Source organism: Petaurus breviceps, unplaced genomic scaffold (genome assembly GCF_028583685.1).
Source record: "Petaurus breviceps papuanus isolate PSGF00001 unplaced genomic scaffold, PetGlider_PUasm1.0 187, whole genome shotgun sequence".
In the NCBI taxonomy this organism is placed as follows: domain Eukaryota; kingdom Metazoa; phylum Chordata; class Mammalia; order Diprotodontia; family Petauridae; genus Petaurus; species Petaurus breviceps.
This window is the reverse complement of record NW_027185799.1, coordinates 10439917-10460354: the sequence shown is the minus strand read 5'-3', so window position 1 is coordinate 10460354 and position 20438 is coordinate 10439917. Positions and strand designations below refer to the sequence as shown.

Genomic DNA, 20438 nt, shown 5'->3' with positions numbered 1-20438 from the left:
GACCTTATGCAAGTCACTTAACCCCAATTACCCTGCCTTCCCCCCTCCAAAAAAAAAAAATTCTTTCTATAAGTTTTAAAAAATACCAGAAAAAAAGTGAAAGTTAAATGGAAGACTGGGTCATAGACAAGCCACTCTCCTATCAGAATTAATGAACCTGAAACTGCAGAATAAAACATACATTTTTGTTATATGGTCACGGTGGAGGAATTTTTGCTGGATTACTTTTTTTGATATGAGGGTTTTTTCTTTTCTTTTTTTTAAATTGGTCAATGGAAGACAGGAACACTAAGAGATACAAAAGCCTGCAAAAGTCAACAGAGGAAAAAACCTTATTCAATAATTCTCTGATAATAAACATCAGGTTAAGACTTACAACAGGAGACTATAAGACTGCCATAGGCATTTACCACTTTGGTGGTTGTGATGGAGAAAATCTAGCACAAAGTTCATAACGGAAGAGGGTTTCTCTGTGAATGATGAGGTCCATCAGATGTTCCTATTCTCAGATTACAATGGGCTGGGTACATAAAAGCCCTGTAACTTTACAGTGTCTTCTGAAATAAATCTGTAACCACTTGAAAGAGTTTGGACTTCACCATATACACAGGAAAGACTAAAAAGATGAAGACTATCTATTGCCGAGATTATGTCATACATATGAATAAACAACCTTTAGAGCTTGTCCACATTAGCGCTTGTGCACCTCTGGGACAGACAATACAAATGGACAATAAGTTTGGGCCAGAGTTGAAAAAGAGCAGGAAGGGGACGGCTAGGTGGCACAGTGAAAAGAGCACCAGCCCTGGAGTCAGGAGGACCTGAGTTCAAATACGACCTCAGACACTTAATACTAGCCATGTGACTGAAATGGAAATTGGAAATTCCCCTTTAAATTAGTAAGATCATTCAAATAAATAGGTTCAGTTCAACTCCAGGCCATGACCGCTCCATGACTCCTGAGTGTTCTTGGTTTAGCATTCCAGGAACTAGCCATTCCCAGGCCACGTCGACCTGGAGGGGTGGCTCCCCTCCTTGTGCAACGTGATGTTGTTAAAAAACACATACCAAGCCTCAGGAAGATGGGAACGTGACTGGGCCAGATGTGTACTGACCAAAGGGCGTATGCGCCAAAAACTTTCTGGCTCCAAGCCTTCTTTGTTTAGAACAGTATAAGAGACCTGCGTCCTGTAAGCCCAGTGAGCTTCACCCGCGGGAAGGACGCTTCGCCCGGGAACACCTTTTCCCAGTTCGAGCTGATTGAGGCTGACCGGGGCTCCCAGCCATCGTTGAGACTTGAGGTTCCCTCGAATTGGTGATGTACTCTCTTCCTCTACCAACTATCTTGATTGGTAGTATTATTGATTATTCTTATCATTATATGCTTCCTATGCAAATCTAAGCTATCTGTGCCTTGCCTTTTCTAAATAAATTTCTATTTTATATTTTTCTGGTGTGTTGAAGAGTGTCATTTATAGGAGTGGATCCGAACCTCATTAAATCATACTAATACAGTGACCTCAGGCAAGTCGCTTAACCCCAATTGCCCTACCTTCCCCCCTTTAACCCCAATTGCCCTACCTTCCCCCCTTTAATCCCAATTGCCCTACCTTCCCCCCTTTAGCCCCAATTGCCCTACCTTCTCCCCTCCAAAAGAGAAAAAAAAAAAAAGAAAAAGAGCAGGAAAATAGGCCAGGCTGTCTTTAAAAAATTGCAAAGCTCCCTTAGTACATCCCAAGCTATCTACAAAATGATAATAATACCCATCCCCTATATGTTTTATCTTCCCTACTGGAAAGTAAGTTCCTTGAGGGTAGAATTTGTCGAGGCTTTTGTTTTTTTTAATCCCCAACATTTAGCACATTCAAGGAAAACAATGAGCATTTACTAAGCACCTATGTTCCAGACACTGTTCCAGGTACACTGACAAGAGAAGTTAACAGTCCTTGCCCTCAAGGAGCTTACAGTGTGTATATAAATGAAAAGCCTTTTACTAAGGGCTTACTTTGTCCTAGACACTATATTAAGTACTAGGGATATAAACAGAAAAAACCAAGACAATCCCTGAGCTCATGGAGATTACATTCTAATTGGGAAAAAAACATATAAAAGGAAGTGGTTCCCAGGGAGTAAGTAGTGCTTTGATCCAAGAAATCAGAGGGAAGTGACTGGAGTCATAATACAAATGACTGACACATGCTTTCCAGGTATTGTGTTGACCTGATTACTGATCTCAGACAGAGTTGGAAAGAGAAGGAGAGAACTACACAGAAAAAAGGAATTTGAGAGGGAAGGGGTATTGGGTATTGCTTGGCAGGGAGATAGCCAAGACATAGTGGGTCTAGGACTGGTCAAAATAAAGTGAATGCTTACTGAGAGACCAGGGTCATAGGACTGGAAACTTGAGTTTGGGGAAGAAGAAAGTAGAGAGCAAGTGACAGGACATAAAAAGGAAAATGTGTGCACATCCAAGTAAATAAAAAATCACAGGGGTGGTAGATCAGGAAGGACCTCAAATAGGAGATGGCAGCTGAGCAGAGCTCTGAAAGGAGTTAAGCATTCCAACAGGTAGAGGTGAGGAGGGAATGAATTTGAAGCCCAGGAGACAGAATACTTAATACAAGGAAGAACAAGTCCACCAGTTTAGAATGTGGAGTACAAAAAGGTGAGTTAAGTGTGATAAGCTTGGAAGGATAGACTAGAGCCAAACTAAGAGGGGCTTGAAATGTCAAACAGGAGTTCACATTTTTATCCAGAGGGAAGGAAGAGTCATCTTGAGCATTCTGAGAAGCAGAGTAACATGGCAGCCATGAGGATGGATTGATGAGGGCTAAGCCAGGAAGACTTAAAGCAGGAAGACCGATTAAGAGTCTACTGCAATAATCCAGAGGAAAATTGATAATGGTCTGAATTAAACTGGTAGCCATGTGACTAAAGAGAAGGGGATAAGAGAGAAATGTTGCAGAAGCAGAACTAACAAGAACTGGCAATTTTGTAAAGTGAAGGATTTGTAAGGTGTTGTAAACCTGGGTAACTAGAAAAATGACTTGTGTTCTCAAAAGAAATTGGGAAAGGGGGTGGATTTGAGTGGGAAAGATAAGCTCTGTCTTGCACATGTTAAGCCTGAGGCTCCATGGGACACTTTGTGTTCTCAAAAGAAATTGGGAAAGGGGGTGGATTTGAGTGGGAAAGATAAGCTCTGTCTTGCACATGTTAAGCCTGAGGCTCCATGGGACACTGGATATAGGTAACTGTTGATGTAGGACTGTAGTTCAATCATGAGATTTGAAAATAATCTACATAGAGCTGATAATTGAACCAAGGGATGCTGAACAGATCCCTAAGATCATGTGCCAGTTTGTTCCTCAAAAAATATGGTCCTTTAGGTGGCTAGGTGGTGCAGTGAATACAGCACCGGCCCTGGAGTCAGGAGGACCTGAGTTCAAATCCTGCCTCAGGCACTTAACACAAAAACTAGCCGTGTGACCTTGGGCAAGTCACTTAACCCCAAATGCCCTCCAAAAAGCAAAAAAAATATGGTCCTTCTAAATAGAGCTCCTGAAGATGTGATTCTTCATTCTCGCAGGATCCAAAAAGTTATATGTTGGTGGCAAATGGCTCTGAAGACAATTATCTAATACCAGAGAGACATAATCAAAGCATTTCTGAGGTAGGAGAGAGCTAAGAGGTCACCTTTTCCAAAATGTACCAGAACAGGACTAATGGGCATCAAAAAGATGGGTAACGTCTATAATGTAGTGGACAGAATTCGGGACTTTAAGTATCAAAAGACCAGAGTCTTAATCCCATCTCAGACATTTAGTAGATGTGTGGCCTTTACCTTTTCGGGCCTCAGTTTTCCTCATTTGTAAAATGATGGGGCTGGACTGGATGACTCCTAAATCCATAATTGTATGAACTGCTGTAGCCCCCCAAAAATAAGTCAAGCTTGAGATCTTGGAGGAGGAAAAATCTCAGCCTTACATCTGACTGGAGCTGTCTAAACCAAGGGACCAAAGTTCCATCTCTGTACCAGACCTACTGCCAATGCATACCTAGAAGTATGGCAATCAGAATCCAACTAACCAAAACCACCTAGTTTTCCCAGCCTGTGTCCTACCTGAAGAAAATAAACTTCTAAACTACCTCCTCTGCCCCAATTCATAACCAATATTTAGTAGCAGTAACATGGTAGAAAGAGTGAAGAAAAATCAACCCCAATCCTGGTTATTCCTTAAAACCCATATGAGTCACTTAACATTTCTTGGTTAGTTAAGTTTCTACATTTATAAAATTAAGGGTTTCAATAGGATTATCTTCAATCCCTTCTAACACTAAAATCCCTTCTACTAAAATCTGATGAATCAGTGATATTTCTAACTAACCACATTGCCAGTTGCCTGGCCCAATCAGTGTATTGCCCAATTTCAACCAGCACCTTTCATCAATGTCCCAGTCAAATCTTAGACCACTGGCCCAGTTCCTAATAATTCAGGAACAATACCAAGGAAAAGTATAAAGAGCTTAAAATGTTTACAATAAAAATTCAAAAACTACAAAGTCCTTGGGAGAAGTCACATGAACAAACCTGGAAGTGAAATGGGATATCGAAAGAAGATACTGCTTTCATAAACTTCTTCTGAAGCAGGATCAAATGAAAGAGGAGACATTGCCGGTAAAAGATCCAGAGCCTTAAAACAAATGAGATTAGCATCTTGGAATAAATACATTTTGATTATTGTTAATGCAATACTTCCATTGAACTTATCTATGAGTGATTCTTTATAACACCCAGATTTATCATTTTTTTAAAAATCAATTTTTTTTTTCTATACTTAGGGGAAATACAACACTAGAGAGCTATGGGACTTTTCTTAACTCCCTCCTTCCCCATTCATCTCCCCAATGTTCCTCTATCTTAAACTGGTAAAGTACCTCAGAACTTAAAGAAGGTTAGCCTAATGCCTTTACTAATAAAATCTGCATCTCAGATTAAGACTGCCATGCCTAATGACTATACTGTTCCACAATGTATTTATCTATTTAGAACAATATATATACATAAAATCATAACTGAACCCTGGATCTTTCAAATATTGATTCAAACACAACAAATGTCTATACACATATCAATTCTAGGTAGGCAATAAATCAAATTCTTCCCATAACAATACTCTAAGAACAAAGTACTGGAGAAGGAAATGTCAAATGACTCCACTATCTCTGCCAACAAAGGCCCATGGACAATATGATCCACTGGGTCATGAGCAGTCGGATATAACAACAACAAAAAACAAAGTAAAAACATTAACAGTATTACTTACTGGTGTCTCATCTTTAATTAGACTAAAAGGAGCCTGATTAAGGAACTCTTCCCACTTCTTGTTCCATTCTCTCTGTTTTTCAGTATTTGACTGCTTTATAAAAATAGCTTCTTGCTTTATTTTATTCCTATAACAGACAAAACATTGTTAAAAATCATAAAAATAGAGAAGCACTCTGCTGAAAACTTAAATGAGAAAATCTAATTGTAGAAAATAAAGCTGGGGAGTGGCTAGGTGGCAAAATGAATAGAGCACCAACCCTGGAATCAGGAGGACCTGAGTTCAAATATGACCTCAGACACTTAAAACTTACCAGCCATGTGATTTTGGGCAAGTGACTTAACCCCAAGTGCCCTGCCTTCCCCCATCCAAAAATTAAAAAAAAAAAAAGTAAATAAAGCTGGTAAAGGTAATATAAACCCAAAGTAATATTTTTTAAATACACAATACATCAATTCTTACAGCTAAAGGAATAATCTATAAATAACACCATAAATAGTAATCTGTTAAGGGATGGGAAGGAATTTCAATTTTATCTTCACAGCCTAATTTTTTTTTAAATATTAATTCAGAGTATATCACTCACCAGCTCACCATCTACAATAGGTTCACTGGCACCCTACACTCCCTTAGGTTATTTAAAGAAAGTTTCAATTATGTACCAATAGAATACCTGACTCTAAAAACAGCTCTAAACAACAATAAAAAATATCAAACAGGAGACTCATTTTCTTTTTCTTTTTTTTGTAGGGGAGGAGGAGGTTCCGTATGGGGGAAGTAGGGATGTGGAGAAGAGTGGGCAATTTAAGCCAAACAAGAAAATAGTATATTGATTTTACCGGATACTTCAAACATTTCTTAAGGGTTAGTGAAAGGAAAAGACAGTAGGCTATTAAATTCTGCTTATTTATCTGACAAGGCTGAAACAAGTTGTAACTACATCAAGAGCAAATATTCTGATAGATTTTATCTACAACCAGTCTTCCTCCTCAAGACTCTGTTGGAAGTCTAAGTAAAATCTAACAACTCCCTTTCTCAGAATGTTTTTAAATGCATAAAATAAAATACAAGATATTACAAAGGAAGCAAATTATATTGAAAGTTACTAATATATTTAAAAACTAAGTTCACAGACCCCAGATTAGTCCAAACCCATTAGAGATAAGGAAACCAAATCTCAAAAGAGGTTAAGCAATTTGCTCAAGATCACAAGGCTAGCCAAAGTCAGAGTCAAGACTAATAATCCAAGGCTATTGCCTCCCAGGCCAATGTTTTTTCCACTGCATACCTCATCTGCTTCACTTGCGATAATGTGTTTTTCTGAATTCTGGACTCTCTCTCAACATAATTAGGGCCTGCTGTCAGTCCTGTCCGGTCAATACAACTACACTCATCTTTTAAAATCTTCAGGGCTTCGTTTAGCAACTGAATAACAGTTAAAAGATTCAATTTTCCAGCCTCATAAAGGTTTCCTATAAATAACTTTAAAAGGGGAGAAAATATTAGTAAACATAAGAAGATTTTGTGAAAAGAATGTGCAATATGCTATACTTGTTCATATTTTTTACCATAGGGAAGTCACCTGTACCATATCTATGGTATACCATACACAAATATTCCCCCTTGAATACAAAGTACATTCAATCCTCCAGTGAACTATTGCACAAGAATAAATTACATTCCATTCTACATTTTAATGAAAATTCTCATGTTAATATAAAAAAATAAAACAATGACAGTGATAGTACAAGTTTCATTAACTGAATACAGATTACAAAATAAAAATTACTTGTACACCTAAATCTCTTAACATAAATAATCAAATATAATCTTAATGAAGAAATCTTAACTGACAGACTGGTCACAGTACACAAAACATTGCTGGGTTATTCCTCATTCTATCTATTTAATTCAACTTTATGTAAAAAAAAAACCTCAAAGCTACATGAAAAGTTCTAATGAATAAAGGAACTTCTTTGCATGAAAAGAATGCAGGAACATGCAGAAGTACTGAGTGATTCGACAGGTTTAGATTTTACGTAGGATCACTTAATGCAAAAGTGGCTAATCTCTGTGTTTATCATGTAGCAACTCAAAAGAATTCACTTGAATTAAGTAAATTTCACCTAATATATGTGTTCAGATAATGAAACCTTTACACAAATCAAAGAGCATGGTTTTTTGAAAACTGTTGGCCCAAATATTTTATTACAATAGTAAAACAAGACAAACTGATTAAGTGAATCGTATAGGACCAAGAACTTACATGGTACATTTGTTTTTCAATTCTGTCCAGTAAGAGTCTTGGAACTTTAATAGCAACACCAGTTCCATCCAAAGTATACCGATCAACATGACCAGTAATGACCGAATTAACAACTTCTCTTTCTTTTTCCAAAAACGTAAGAGTTTCCATCACAGAATCCCACATCAATCGAACCTTTGAAAGTAGAGATTATTTTTTAAAAAGAGACTAAAAAGACTGAATGTTATTTAATAGACTATGAGGAGTAGGAGACAGTGAAATCACAGTTAGAGTTAGTAAGACAAACTTCTTAAAAGTTTTTAAGACAATTTACAAAATGGCACTTTAATAGTCTTGAAAGCATTGTTACAACTTCCAGAAGTACTTCTCAATCATGAAATCTCAGTCACAGGGAGAATCTAGCTTGTTATTAAACAAAAAAATCATACTACTGAAATGCATGATAAATGACACTAGTATGTCAAGAAAAATCAAGAAAGGGCCCCCAGCTCAATGCAGGTATACAACATACCAAACTTATGGGAGTATGAAAACAAGAACTGCATCACATGGGTAAGCATGAATGGGTCGTTATCTGAATCAAGGGAGGTAATTTCCACAGGACTGAAATCATAAACTCATACGTATCTGAATATTCCCCAGTCAGTGTCTGGGTATTTTTTTTTTACCACTAGGTACCAAGAAGATCAGAAAAAGTAATACTTAACCAGCTTTACAAAGATGATGATACATATAGAAAATTACAATAAGGCAAAGATAAAATGTTTTTAGACAGCAAAATAATGAACTTTTATGGTGAAAAAAAGTCTTACCTTTTGAACTTTCTCTAATATGTTTCTTTGGTCTTCATTCTGGTTCTTTCTAGTTAAAAATTAAATAATTCAGTTAGCTAAAACAAAAACCACATGATTTTATGATTAAGTCAACTCTTTTGAAATAATTCACAAATCCACCTTCTAAACCCAGACTGACTAACAGTATATCTAAAATACTTACTTTTGTAATTTTTGCAGTTCTGTGTATTGTGAATTCAAATCTCTTATTTGTTTAATTAATGATCTGCAAGGAAACAAAAATAATTTTATGACTATTCAAATAACTTAATTCCCTCTTTCATGCTAAGGAACACAAGGGAAAATGGTTTGTAATTAATCCTCACATTTTCTCTATTTTTACCCAAGCAAAAGGAAAGATGATTTAAAGTTCTTTTGAATATATATTTTTCCAACTTTAGTCAGCAGCTGTTTAAAGGCCTTCTTATATAAGGTCAGAGACTGAGGGATGGAAGGGACCTTAAAGGTTGTTTATCAAGTCCAACCCCTTCATTTTACTGAGGCTCAAAAAGGTTAAATGATTTCCCCATGGTCACACAACTATTAAATAAATATATAAGAAGGGATTCCAGCTGAAGTCTTCCTGATTACAAGTACAGCTCTCCATGGACCATACCATTCTAACTCTCATTACACACAAACAACAGTATTAACAAGCAGGCATTTCAGAGCCATTTTCAAAGAATTTTTATACAGGTCTCCCTATCCAACTTAACCATATGGTAAGGGAAAATCTCAGCAAAAAGTTCCTTTAGGGTATTACATCATATTCCATTTTTAAGGACAATTTTGAAGGAGATACGGCTTAAAATGCAACTGAAGGACAATTGAAAATTTCCATCTTACCAAAATAAAACTATTACTTACTGAGAATTTTCTTGGTATTGTCGAATCAGAGAATCTTCTTTTTGTAACATTTGTAAAAACCAGGTACGTCCTACATGGCATCTCGTAAAGGACTTATGAGGATCTTGAAATTTTATATTAAATGACTCTACAAAGCACTTAACAGAACCTAAATTTTAAATACAAAAAAGTCACAAGTATTCTAATTAATATGCTTTTAACAAAATGGCATTTTACTCAGAGACTGCTAAAGTAGCAGATACAACTGTAAAACACTATTTAAATGGTTAATTAATATTTCAAGAAAATAAGAGTCAAATTTCAATTATTCATACTGATAGGATAGGATGAATAAATAAAAGCCACATAACTCAAAAACATTTTAACCATCTATTAATAACAAGGGCTACAAGAAACCAAACAAAAGAACTGACTTTGATTTTTTTCCCTCACTTCCAAAACAGATACAGGCTAGGAAGCAAATGGCCAAAAGGCACTCTAGCAAGAATAAAAATCATCAGTCTCTGAGTTGGAAGTGACCTCAGATTATCTGGTACAATCCCTACCCAAAGGCCATGATTTCCTTGGACAACATCCTTGTCATCACCAAGATCCTGCAATGATGGGTAACACAGCTCATTCCATTTTTGGACATTTCTAACTTGACATCATTTCAAATTCTCTGTCCAAACTAGCTATGCTGCCAGGAAGGTTTCTTAGCATATTAAAAAGGACTTTCTAAAAGGTGGTACAGAGATCTGAACAAAACATTCTAGATGTGGAATAACAATGGCAGAGTATAACAGAACTTGCCTTCCCCCTTAATTTGTAATTTTATTAATGCACCTGCAGATCACAACCTTTTTCTTTTTTTGCTAAGTCACTAATTAACGGCTTCCGTTTCCCAAATGCTTTTTTACATGCTTTCAAGTCACATCCGTCCCCATCCTGTACTTGCAGAGTGGTTTTTCTGAACCCATGTGCAGGATTTAATTTGTTCCTATGAAGTTTTCTTTTTAGCTTCAGTCCACCATTCTCATAAGTCAGAATCCTCAACCCTGTCACCTTATATAAAAACTATCCCTTCTAGTCTTATGTTATCTAAAATGTGGTCAACATTATGTCTTCATCCAAGTTACTTACATCCAAGGGATTTTAAAAATTCACCTAGAAACGCCCATCCTAACTGTGGAAGAAGACAAGGAAAAGGACAGTACCATACTAATCAAATAATAAGTCCTGAATGTGAGAGCTGACAGTATATTAAAGTCAACATGTCTAAAAGAGACAAATCAAATTGGTTAGCCCAAAATATACAAGACCTTGAAAAGCATATTTTGCATTAACCTAGGTCAAGTTTATCTGATATTTTATGAATAGATTTTTTAATACTTATTTTATTTTCAAATAGTAATATTCTCAGGTATATGACACTAGGGACCTATTCCTTCTAAAAGCAATGTGGCACAGGGAAAAGAGAACCTAACTTGAAATCAGGAGACCCAGTTTCAAATCTCATCCTCAGGTTCTTAATGGCTATATGATTCTATGGGCAAGTCCCTCAACCTCTAAGACTTCCAGTTTTTTCAACTACAAAATGCCAGTACCTGATGCAATTAGGAGAACCCTTAAACCTTAATTATAATTAAAATATAATAATTAAATATAAGATTATCATTACCTTCTCCAGGTTCTAAAACAATACACTTTCCTACACCTTCAACACTGCTAATCACACCTGCTCTTTTAATTGGCTCCCATTTTCTTCCTCTTAAAAAGCAATGCTTGAAATTACATAATTCCCCCAAAGTTCTGTCCTTGATTATTTGTTTTTGCTCTCACTTCTCCTTCAGCAATTCCATTCAATTCCACAGCTTCAACTACCAATTCTATGCAGTGACTCAAGAAAAATCTATCACCAGACAACAAGCATTTATTAAGAGCCTACCACATGCCAGGCATCGTGCTAAATCCGACACTGTCCTATCTTCAAAAGTTCCAACTCCCTACAGGATTATCTTCATCTAGATGTCTACTGGCACCTCAAACATGTCCAAAACTAAGTTTATCATCTCCTCCCTCCATCTCCCATAGTTTATTTTACTATTTCTGTCAATGAAAGAACCATTCACCTAGATCCCCATTTTCAAAAGTTTATCTTTCCCTCTTCTCTCTCATTTTGAATATTCAATCAATTACCAAATTCTCTTATTTACCTCTGCAACATCTCTCATAACCATCCCAATCTTGTCTCCATTCTTACTGCCACCAAGCTAATTCTGGTCACCAATAATGCAACAGTTTTCTTCACACTCCCCCCTAATTCTAACTCATCCTTCTTACCAGAGTAATCTTCCTCTTGCATAGATATGGTCAGGTCCCTTTTTTCTTCAAAAATATACAGTAGGTCCCTTGTTGTTTAGTCATTCAGTCATGTCCGACTTTTCATAACATTGTGGACCATGGGATTTTCTTGGCAAAGAAAATGGAGTGGCTTGCCATTTCCTTCTCTAGCTTATTTTACATATGAGGAAACTAAGGCAAACAGGGTTGAATGACTTGCCCAGGGTCACATAGCTAGAAAGTATCTGACGCCAGATTTGAAGTCAGGAAGATGAGTCTTCCTGACTTCCAGGCAAGACATCCTATCCACTGCACCACCTAGCAGCCCCACAGAATAATACAAGTAAGTATACAGTTTGGTCCATTAATCCTTCATCCAATGTTGCTGGGGAGTGAAGTAAGTGTTCTACATAAATTATCCAAGTAAGTGAATTCAGTCTATTGCCTCAAATACATATACTTTAAATTTATGAAATAATTTTAAATAGAAATCTGTGTTTTACATACTTCTCAGATGTCTAAGATAGAGAATATAGAACACTGGTAACTGGGTGGCACAATGCATAGAGTACTGGACTTAAGTCTTTCTGTCTTACTAGCTATGTGACCCCAACAAAAAGGACTGAACATCAATGACTTCCCAACTTCAGGCCCAGCACTCTATTCACTGTGCCACCTAGATGTTCCCAATGAATTCTTAAGCATTCTTTAGAACAGTTAAAAGGTCACTTAGTGACCTGAAGCCTTTTGATTCCCTTCCATTATCCCTTAGAGTAAGCTTGGTCCATCAGACCTCACAAACCACTGTTTTATACCAAATGTATTTATTGTGCATCAGCTACATACACAGAGATGTGTCTTATCCCCCTATTAAAATACAAGCTCCATAAATGTCATATCCCTATTGCTTAACACAATAGATAATAAATATTTGTTCACTGTGTTGAAGTGAATAAACCATAGTTTTAATGAGTTTTCCTGTAAGATTCAAGATATATAAAAGTGAAATTTCACTAAAAAAAATAGCATTAGGGGCAGCCAGGTAGCACAGCGAGTAAGAGCACCAGCTCCAGTGTTGGGATGACCTGGATCAAATCCGGGCTCAGATACCCAGCACCACACCCAGAAATAATAACTGACCGTGTAACCTTGAGCAGGTTACTTAACCCCGACTGCTTTAAAAAAAAAATAGCATTATGACAAAATTTCTGTATCAAAAAAACTGGAGACCCACTTTTGTCAAGCAGGCAAAACAGAATTTTAATAAAAAAAAATTTAAATCACACAGGAGTTTATAGTAATACAATTCGTCAAAACATTCTAAAAATCTCAACTTTTTTTACATTTGACCATCACACTAAAACCCTACCTTACTTCACGTGTAAACCAGGGGTGGAGAATCTGCAGCCTCAAGGTCACATGTGACCTTCTAGGTATTTGGGTGGAGCCTTTGATTGAATCCAAAGGTCACAGAACAAATCCTCTTAATAAAAGGATTTGTCCTATAAAATTTGGACTCAGTCAAAAAGTCAAACCCAAAGACCTAGATAGAGCACCACATGTGGCCTCAAGGTAGCAGGTTCCCCACCCCTTGAATGTAAACCATCTCTTGATGGTCTGAAAAAGTTCCTGTTGCATTTCTCAAAATGTAAAAGTACTACTAATTTGTTTAACTTACCTTCAGAGTTGGTTTTAATGTATTGAACTGCAACAAATCTTGCAAAAGAATACATGAGATCAACAAACTTAGGACCACCAGGAGAAAGAAACAATGAACCAACAACTTGAGGAAAACTGCTTCCACATTCATCCTGAGAAAAAGAAAATTAATTTAAATTTGGGTGTCTTCTTAGGAGATCTATTCTTGCTGTAGACTACTTCTAAAAGAATTAGGTACAAGTTATGCTAGCATCTACCTGACATGACTTCCTTGCTTAAAGTAGCGTACAAAACTAGTTTAAAAAAATACTGGAAGAGTATTAAAATAAAAAATACTGAGTCAATAATCCTGATCCTGTCACAAACTCCCTGGGTGCCCTATTAGCCAAATCTCTTCACCTCTTTGATCTGTTTCCTTGCTCCCCTTACAACTACTTAGACAAAACCAATGTAGCGGTACACCAAATGGAATGCTGGGCCTGATCTCAGGAAGATTTCGATCTAGCCTAAAACACTTCATGACCCTGGGTAAATCACTTAACCTGTTTGTCTTAGTTTCCTCAACTATAAAATGGGGACAATAATAGCACCTACCTCTAAGAGTTGTTGTGAGGGTCAAATGAGATAATATTTGTAATAAAGCATTTAGCACAGTGCCTGGCACATAGTAGGTACTATATAAATGCTTGTTCCCTTCCCTAATTCCCTGCTTAGAGAAAGCAACAGGTGACAAAAGTCAAAAACACTAACCCAGATTCTAAACTTTCCCATATAGTCTTATCAACAAAAACATTAAGCATGAAGCTGAATATGACATAGAAGACTTTACAGACAGAAGTCAGGCTATAGAACAAAGCATTGGATAAGATAAAAGATAAAATATTTTTTAGCTCTAGTATACAGAGTTGGAGCTATGGTCGCTTAGGGATCATAAGTCTGAAATTCTCCTAAATTATGGAGGTCTCTAGGGAACAACTAGTAATGAAGCCACAAGTCTTAACCTTATTGATGAAATAAACTGAAAGTTATCCAGTTAACAAAATTTCTTTTAAACAAACTCCACAAAATATAAATTTTTAAATGATCTAATTTTCTGTACCTAACTTTTAGTTTTGCTTTCTTAAAAACACTTTCCAGGGGCAGCTAAGTGTCCCAGTGAATAGAGCACAGACCCTGGAGTCAGGACCTGAGTTCAAATCAGGCCTCAGACACTTAACACTTACTAGCCATGTGACCTTGGGAAAGTCACTTAACCCCAATTGCCCTGTCTTCCCCCCTCCAAAAAAAATACTTCCCAAAAGTTTCTGTGCATAAAATGAACATTTAAAAAACTGTGGAACCAAGATTATGCCAATTAATACTTTCCCAGATGAGTTCTTAATAGTTAAAATAGAGTTCTCCTGAAAAATATTAAAGCTGAATTTTCCATCTTTAGAATAAGAATACTCACAGAAATTCTTTTCAACCACTCACAGCACTGTTTCCGAAATTCAGCATCAGCTTTTCGGTCCAATGGAGGCCAACAGAATCTTTTTATTTTTTGAAAGAAAAAAAAAAGGAGTTAAAGAAGAAAAGTCATGACCTAGTAGAAGAAAAGTCATAACCTAGTACATTTAAGGTGGGGAAAAAATACTTTATCTTGATTGAGTGTAATATGAATAGCAACACAATCAATGTTGGTGGCATTTATAATTAGTTTGCTATCTACACAGACACTAAAAAAACTTATTATGAAGGATCACATTCTTATTTACTTTTTACATAGCATTTATTACAATACGATATGAGTATTCAACAAATATTTGCTGAATGAAAAGCAAAAAATTACCAAGCTCCTAGACATGTCAACAGAAATTACCTTTAAAATGAACAATAAAATCAAAGTTACCATTAATTTAATGCAGTCAGTGCAAATTTAAATATAAACAGGGGGTCCACTAAATCATACATAAGGATTCCTACAGGACACATATTAACTTAGAACACCACAAATTAACATTATCTTATTTTTGTTGTATTTTATTAAATATTCCCCAATTACACTTTAATCTGGTTCACGATACGCCTTGGAGGCGCCACGTGTTTAAGCACTCTGGTTTAATGCAGCCAACCAAAGTAGTATAGATCCATTTGTTCAAAAAACTTGTAAAAAAACACTGGGCTATGAATTTATGAAGCATATACTCAGAGGTATGAAAGAAACAATAGTATGGGGCTACAGATCTCACAATTAACCAATATCAAGTTACTGACTTCTTGCTTATTATTAATAGTATTACCTAAAAAAGGTTTCATATAACTAAAGTCTGAGAAAGACAATCAACAAATTTGTTGAATGAGCTCCATACTATGGGGGCTATCGTGAGATTCTAGAATTTGGTTCAGCACTATCTGAAGCATTCTGCAGCTTCAGGATGATGCCAGTATATACTAGAAAGAATACTGGAATCATTAGACCTGAGTTCAATTTCTAGCTCTGACACTTACTTGACTGTAGACAAGTTGTTTAACCACCCTATCCCCATCTTCCCCATATGTAAAACAGAAATAAGACACTACCAACTTCACAGGATTATTGTGAGCAAACCATTAAGGTTGTTCGTTTGTATCTGACTCTCCATAACGTCATCTGACGTTTCTGTGGCAAAGATAATGAAGTGGTTTGCCATTTCTTCTCCAGCTCATTGTACAAATAAAGAATTGATTGCCCAGGGTCACACAACTAGTTAAGCGTCTGAGGCCAAGATCTCAACTCATGAAGTTCATATGAAGGCATCAAGTTTTCCTGATTCTGTGCCTGGTATTCTATCCACTGTGCCACTGAGCTGACCCAAGTGCTATAAACAGTAAGCTACTAGATGCCTCAGTCAGGAATCCTAAGTCTAGGGCTTCTTTAGCCTCCTGAAAGAGAGCATAGTCACAAAAAGTAATGACTAATAAATAATGAAGTCACCAAATCTTGACTCTTAATTATGAAACAAGTTAAGATTTACCCATGGTCACAAAAATGTACCTTAAACAAAGACAACAAAATATAAACCATAATTTCTAATCTCTGTCTTTACCTAGCTAGCAATTAGTTCTGCTTTTTTTTAGGAAACTATACATCATAATTCCCCTCTATCCATATTTTCTCTTTCAAAGGATAGTCATGATAATAGAGTTACAAAAATCTGAGTCTCTGCCATATAATTCAGACACCCTTATAGAAATTACCATTCCAAGGTATTAGTAAACTGTAGGTGACAGTGGTAGGGGTACACATAGTAGGTACTTAATAAATGCCTGCTGAAAATCTATATAAAGAGGAAAGAAAACAGCTTTCTATTCCTAGCAGTTCAGCTGCTAATACAAAGTTGTAGGTGACATAAAACTAACCAAAATCTGAACTTGGGCAAAAGTACATAATTTTAATATTACATACAGCCAAAGTAAGACAATCACAGTGAGGTCAGTGAGATGGTAAGTGTAATGGGAATGCAAATTTGGAAGATCTTCCCTGCCCCTAGGCTAAAGTGCACCTGAAGCCTGGGGTGGGAGGCTTGTTTTTCAGTAGATACTTCTTGATTGGCCAGTGAGTCAATAAGGTTGTTACATTCTCTGAGCCAGGAGAAGGATATATAAGCCCTGATGTGTAGCTTTGTTTTGGGGCTCGCTTTGAGAAGTGTTCTGTGATTTGATATGGATTCTGGGAAGCCGTTGTCCTGAGGTCCCCCCTCCCCCCGCTTTAAAAAAACCCAGATGTTGACTGGGTATGGATGTAATGGTTAGACAGTTTGAAATCTGTCTACTAGATCTGTTTCTGTCTCGATAATTCTGTCTGTGTACTTTGAAATTCGGGGTGCTAACCTTTTCCCCTGAACAAGGTAAACGATATATGTCTGACTGATTAAAGTAAGCTTGTTAACCCATTTTGAGTTGCTTTCCTTTAACAAAGCAGATCTAAGAACCTGTATTGGCAGCAAACCCTGAGGACGCTTGGGGTGCTTGCCGCTACAGTAAGTCAAAAAGGCAAAGTCACTGAAAAGAACTGAATGCTTAGGCAGACTAGGCCCAAAGAAAAAAGTCTTTGTGTCACATCAGAAAAGAGGTAAAATTTTGAACTGCTTTTGTGAAAGGGATCAAATGACTCTATAGAATAATTAACATTTTACAAGGACATTAAACTGTGGGGCATTTTCAGAACTTAAACTTTATATAAGTACCTGCCTACAACTTTAAATATCCTCTGAAAACACAAGCTTTGAGATAACTACTCAGATAAATTGTCAGACCAAACTTAATTTAAATTTACAGATATTACAATTTGATATACAGAAATGAATAAAGGAAAAAACATGTTGCTCACCTGAATACTTCTTTAGCGTGGGAAGGATTCAAAGCGGTAAACAAAAAGTAGGCAACTATGTGAAAGGCGTCACTGTTAGGTTTGTCAAACATGCTCCTGTGTGTTTTTTTAAAGGATAAGAGAGAGTGGTTGGCAAAGATCAGTAACAGTATACTTTATGAATTTCTTCTTTCAAGGTGAAAATAACTTACTTTCTCATTCACATACATTTTACAATTTAGAAAAACTAAGTGCATTTCTGGGAAATACTGATCAAAAGAAACAATGCATAACTTTTGCGCCATTAATCAGATATTCCCATTTACCTTATCCATTAGTATATGGGGCCCTAATTGGGAATGAGATCTAAGTTTTGATCCCAGGTTTATGAGAGTTAATGCTGCCAGTCTTTTGGCCTCTTTATTGTCTCAGTTTCTCCAACTAGGAAAATATAAGGAAAGACTATTCTTCAGGAAGAAATAAATATACATAATAGAATATTAAGAGCTTTAGCTGCATGGTTAAAAGAAAGGCATTACTCTCAGAGTTGCTTAATAAAGTTATTGAATCAATCATGGTAAAGAGGAGAACCATTTTGGAGTTAAGAGAATTTAGGTTCTAATCAGGCTGCCATCTAATAACTGAATATGGACAAGTGATTTCCCTTCTACAGACTTCAGTTTCTTTTTCTAAAGGGCACATTCAACTGAACAGGCTTGGACTCAGAATCTTATAGAGTATTATCATAAGATAACCATTCCAGCAAAACAAAAACAGAAAATCCAAACCTAATAACTTACTTCCATCAGCTCATCTACTGAAAAAGTGATAAAGAATAAATAACAAAAAATTAACATTTTAAGTGTCTTTAAAGATCCCTCATTCTACAAGTAAAGGAACAGAGCCTCAAAAAAAAAAATGTGATTAACCTAAGGCTACAAGCTAATCAATGGCAAAGCCTGGGCTCCCTAGGTCTGTTTTAGCTCTATTTCTGGGAATGATTAAAGTTTGAGTCAATAAATATGAAATCACCAAATAAGATGCTTATCTCCAAAGAGAAACAAAAGGAAATCTGTGGGAGACTTTGAAAGGGTAGGATCCGAGCTACCCACATCTCTTTTATCTTCAACATCCTCCCAAATCTCTTTAGGAAGCAGAGTCGATTAATGAAAAAAGCAAAGTGCTAAGATTCAGAAGGCCTGAGTTTGAGCCAGAAGCTTTGACATTTACTATCTGGAAAATTCTGTTCACCACTCTAAATTCACTTGATCAGTAAAATGAGAATAATCCTTGTATAACCTACCTCACTGATTATGAAGGGCTTTGTAAACTATAAAGTACTTTTAAAACATGAGTTATCCTAGTCTATTTTCTATGGACCTCATATTTTCTTCATCTGCAAAGATGAAGTAGGTTATCTTCTAAGGTCCCTTTCAGCTCTAACATTTTATTTATAATAAAGTAATGTAGGTTGATTATCACACATCTCCTAGGAAAACCTAGGTATGGGAAGAGGTTGGACTCTATGGCCTCTGAGATTTCAAATAGAAAACTACACACAACTGGCCTTTGTGCTTTGGAATTTACAAAGTGCCCTGCAGACATAACCTCACTCGCCTTCACAAAGATGATAATAATAACAGCAGCTTGCATTTCCATAGGGTCTACCTAGCACAAGCCAGGCACTACCACAAGTGTTACTTCCTGGGGCCCCCACAACAACTCTGAATGGGAGGTGCGGTTATTACCCTCATTTCCAGCTGAGGAAGACAAGAAACAAGCACCTACTGCACCCACTCCGTCAGACAACCCTGGGGAGGGGGGGTGCTGTTATTTTACATCTTACAGTTGAGCAAAGAAAAAAAAATGGGTACTGCTATAGCACTGAAGCGCTTAACGCTTTACAAATGCCGCATCATTTGACCCTCATATTTTACAATACAGCAAAGTGAGGCAAAGTTAAAGGAGCTGGAAACTCCAGGGCCAAAGCGCTTTCCAGGCCCCACCAGAAATGGCAGGGGGAGTGGGGGTGTGAAATTAAGCCCATCCCAGGAAAAACTAAAGTGGAGCCCCACTAGGGGGCAAAGAGCTGGTCCTCTTAACAGGTGATGGACGTTATTATATTTGCAAAGTGCTTAGCGCTGAGCCTGGCGCATAGTAGGCGTTTTAAAATGAACTACTAGAAGGGCGGCTAGGTGGCGCAGTGGATAGAGCACCAGCCGCGGGGCCAAGAGGGCCGAGTTCTAATTCGACATCAGACACTTACTAGCTGTGTGACCCTGGGCAAGTCACTTACGTAAATAAATGAAATGGACCACTTGTTTCCCCCTCCTCGCCCTCCCCCTCCCTCAGTTTCCTCATCGGGCCCCAGCTCCGCCGCTTACACGCCCAGCTTCGTGTGCGACGGGAGCTTCCCAGCTTCGGCCGCAGCCTTGTCCGGCTCGAAGCCCAGGGCCAGCAGGAAATGCCACAGGTGGTCCTTCTTCCAGGCAGCGGCGGCGCTCATGGTTCGCAGCTGCTTCCTTCCTCCTCCTCAGGCAGCGAGCGGCCGGGCGCACTCGGGAGGCCCAAGCTGGTGGAGGATGGCTCCAGGGAGCTGAGGCCCAGCGGGGAGGAAGGGAGAGAGGGGCGGCAAAGACAGCGACAAAAGACGAGGCCCCGAGAAAAGTCTTCCTTTACATGTCGCCACTGCTTTCCCGGCGGCAGCTGAGACGACTACTCAGCCGCCCCCACCCATCCCGGCTCACAAGGGAGCAGCCATTTTATTACCCCCTGAAAAAACCGCCCAAAGCTGTCGGGTTCAACGGAAGCGCCAACGGAAACGTCTCCCCCGCCCCCTG

The 20438-nt window shown here is 37.6% G+C and overlaps 1 protein-coding gene and 1 long non-coding RNA gene across 4 annotated transcripts in view; both read right to left on the bottom strand.

Annotated features, from left to right (window-relative positions):
• Positions 1-20438, bottom strand: part of HAUS6 (HAUS augmin like complex subunit 6) — a 46616-nt gene extending 26178 nt beyond the window's left edge. For all 3 annotated transcript variants that reach the window (XM_069090656.1, XM_069090657.1, XM_069090658.1), the window contains exons 1-11: positions 19983-20438; positions 17620-17715; positions 14722-14800; positions 13291-13423; positions 9291-9438; positions 8587-8649; positions 8403-8451; positions 7591-7764; positions 6613-6806; positions 5325-5451; positions 4589-4691 (exon numbers count right to left, since the gene is read on the bottom strand). In XM_069090656.1, the coding sequence (XP_068946757.1) occupies positions 4589-4691; positions 5325-5451; positions 6613-6806; positions 7591-7764; positions 8403-8451; positions 8587-8649; positions 9291-9438; positions 13291-13423; positions 14722-14800; positions 17620-17715; positions 19983-20104 (1288 nt within the window). In that variant the 5' untranslated portion in view covers positions 20105-20438. The remainder of the gene's footprint in view (positions 1-4588; positions 4692-5324; positions 5452-6612; positions 6807-7590; positions 7765-8402; positions 8452-8586; positions 8650-9290; positions 9439-13290; positions 13424-14721; positions 14801-17619; positions 17716-19982) is intronic.
• LOC138163185 (uncharacterized) lies at positions 1202-4563 on the bottom strand. The gene is made up of 2 exons (XR_011168836.1): positions 3143-4563; positions 1202-3046 (listed from the first exon to the last, which is right to left on the bottom strand). It is a non-coding gene; the product is annotated as an uncharacterized lncRNA (long non-coding RNA).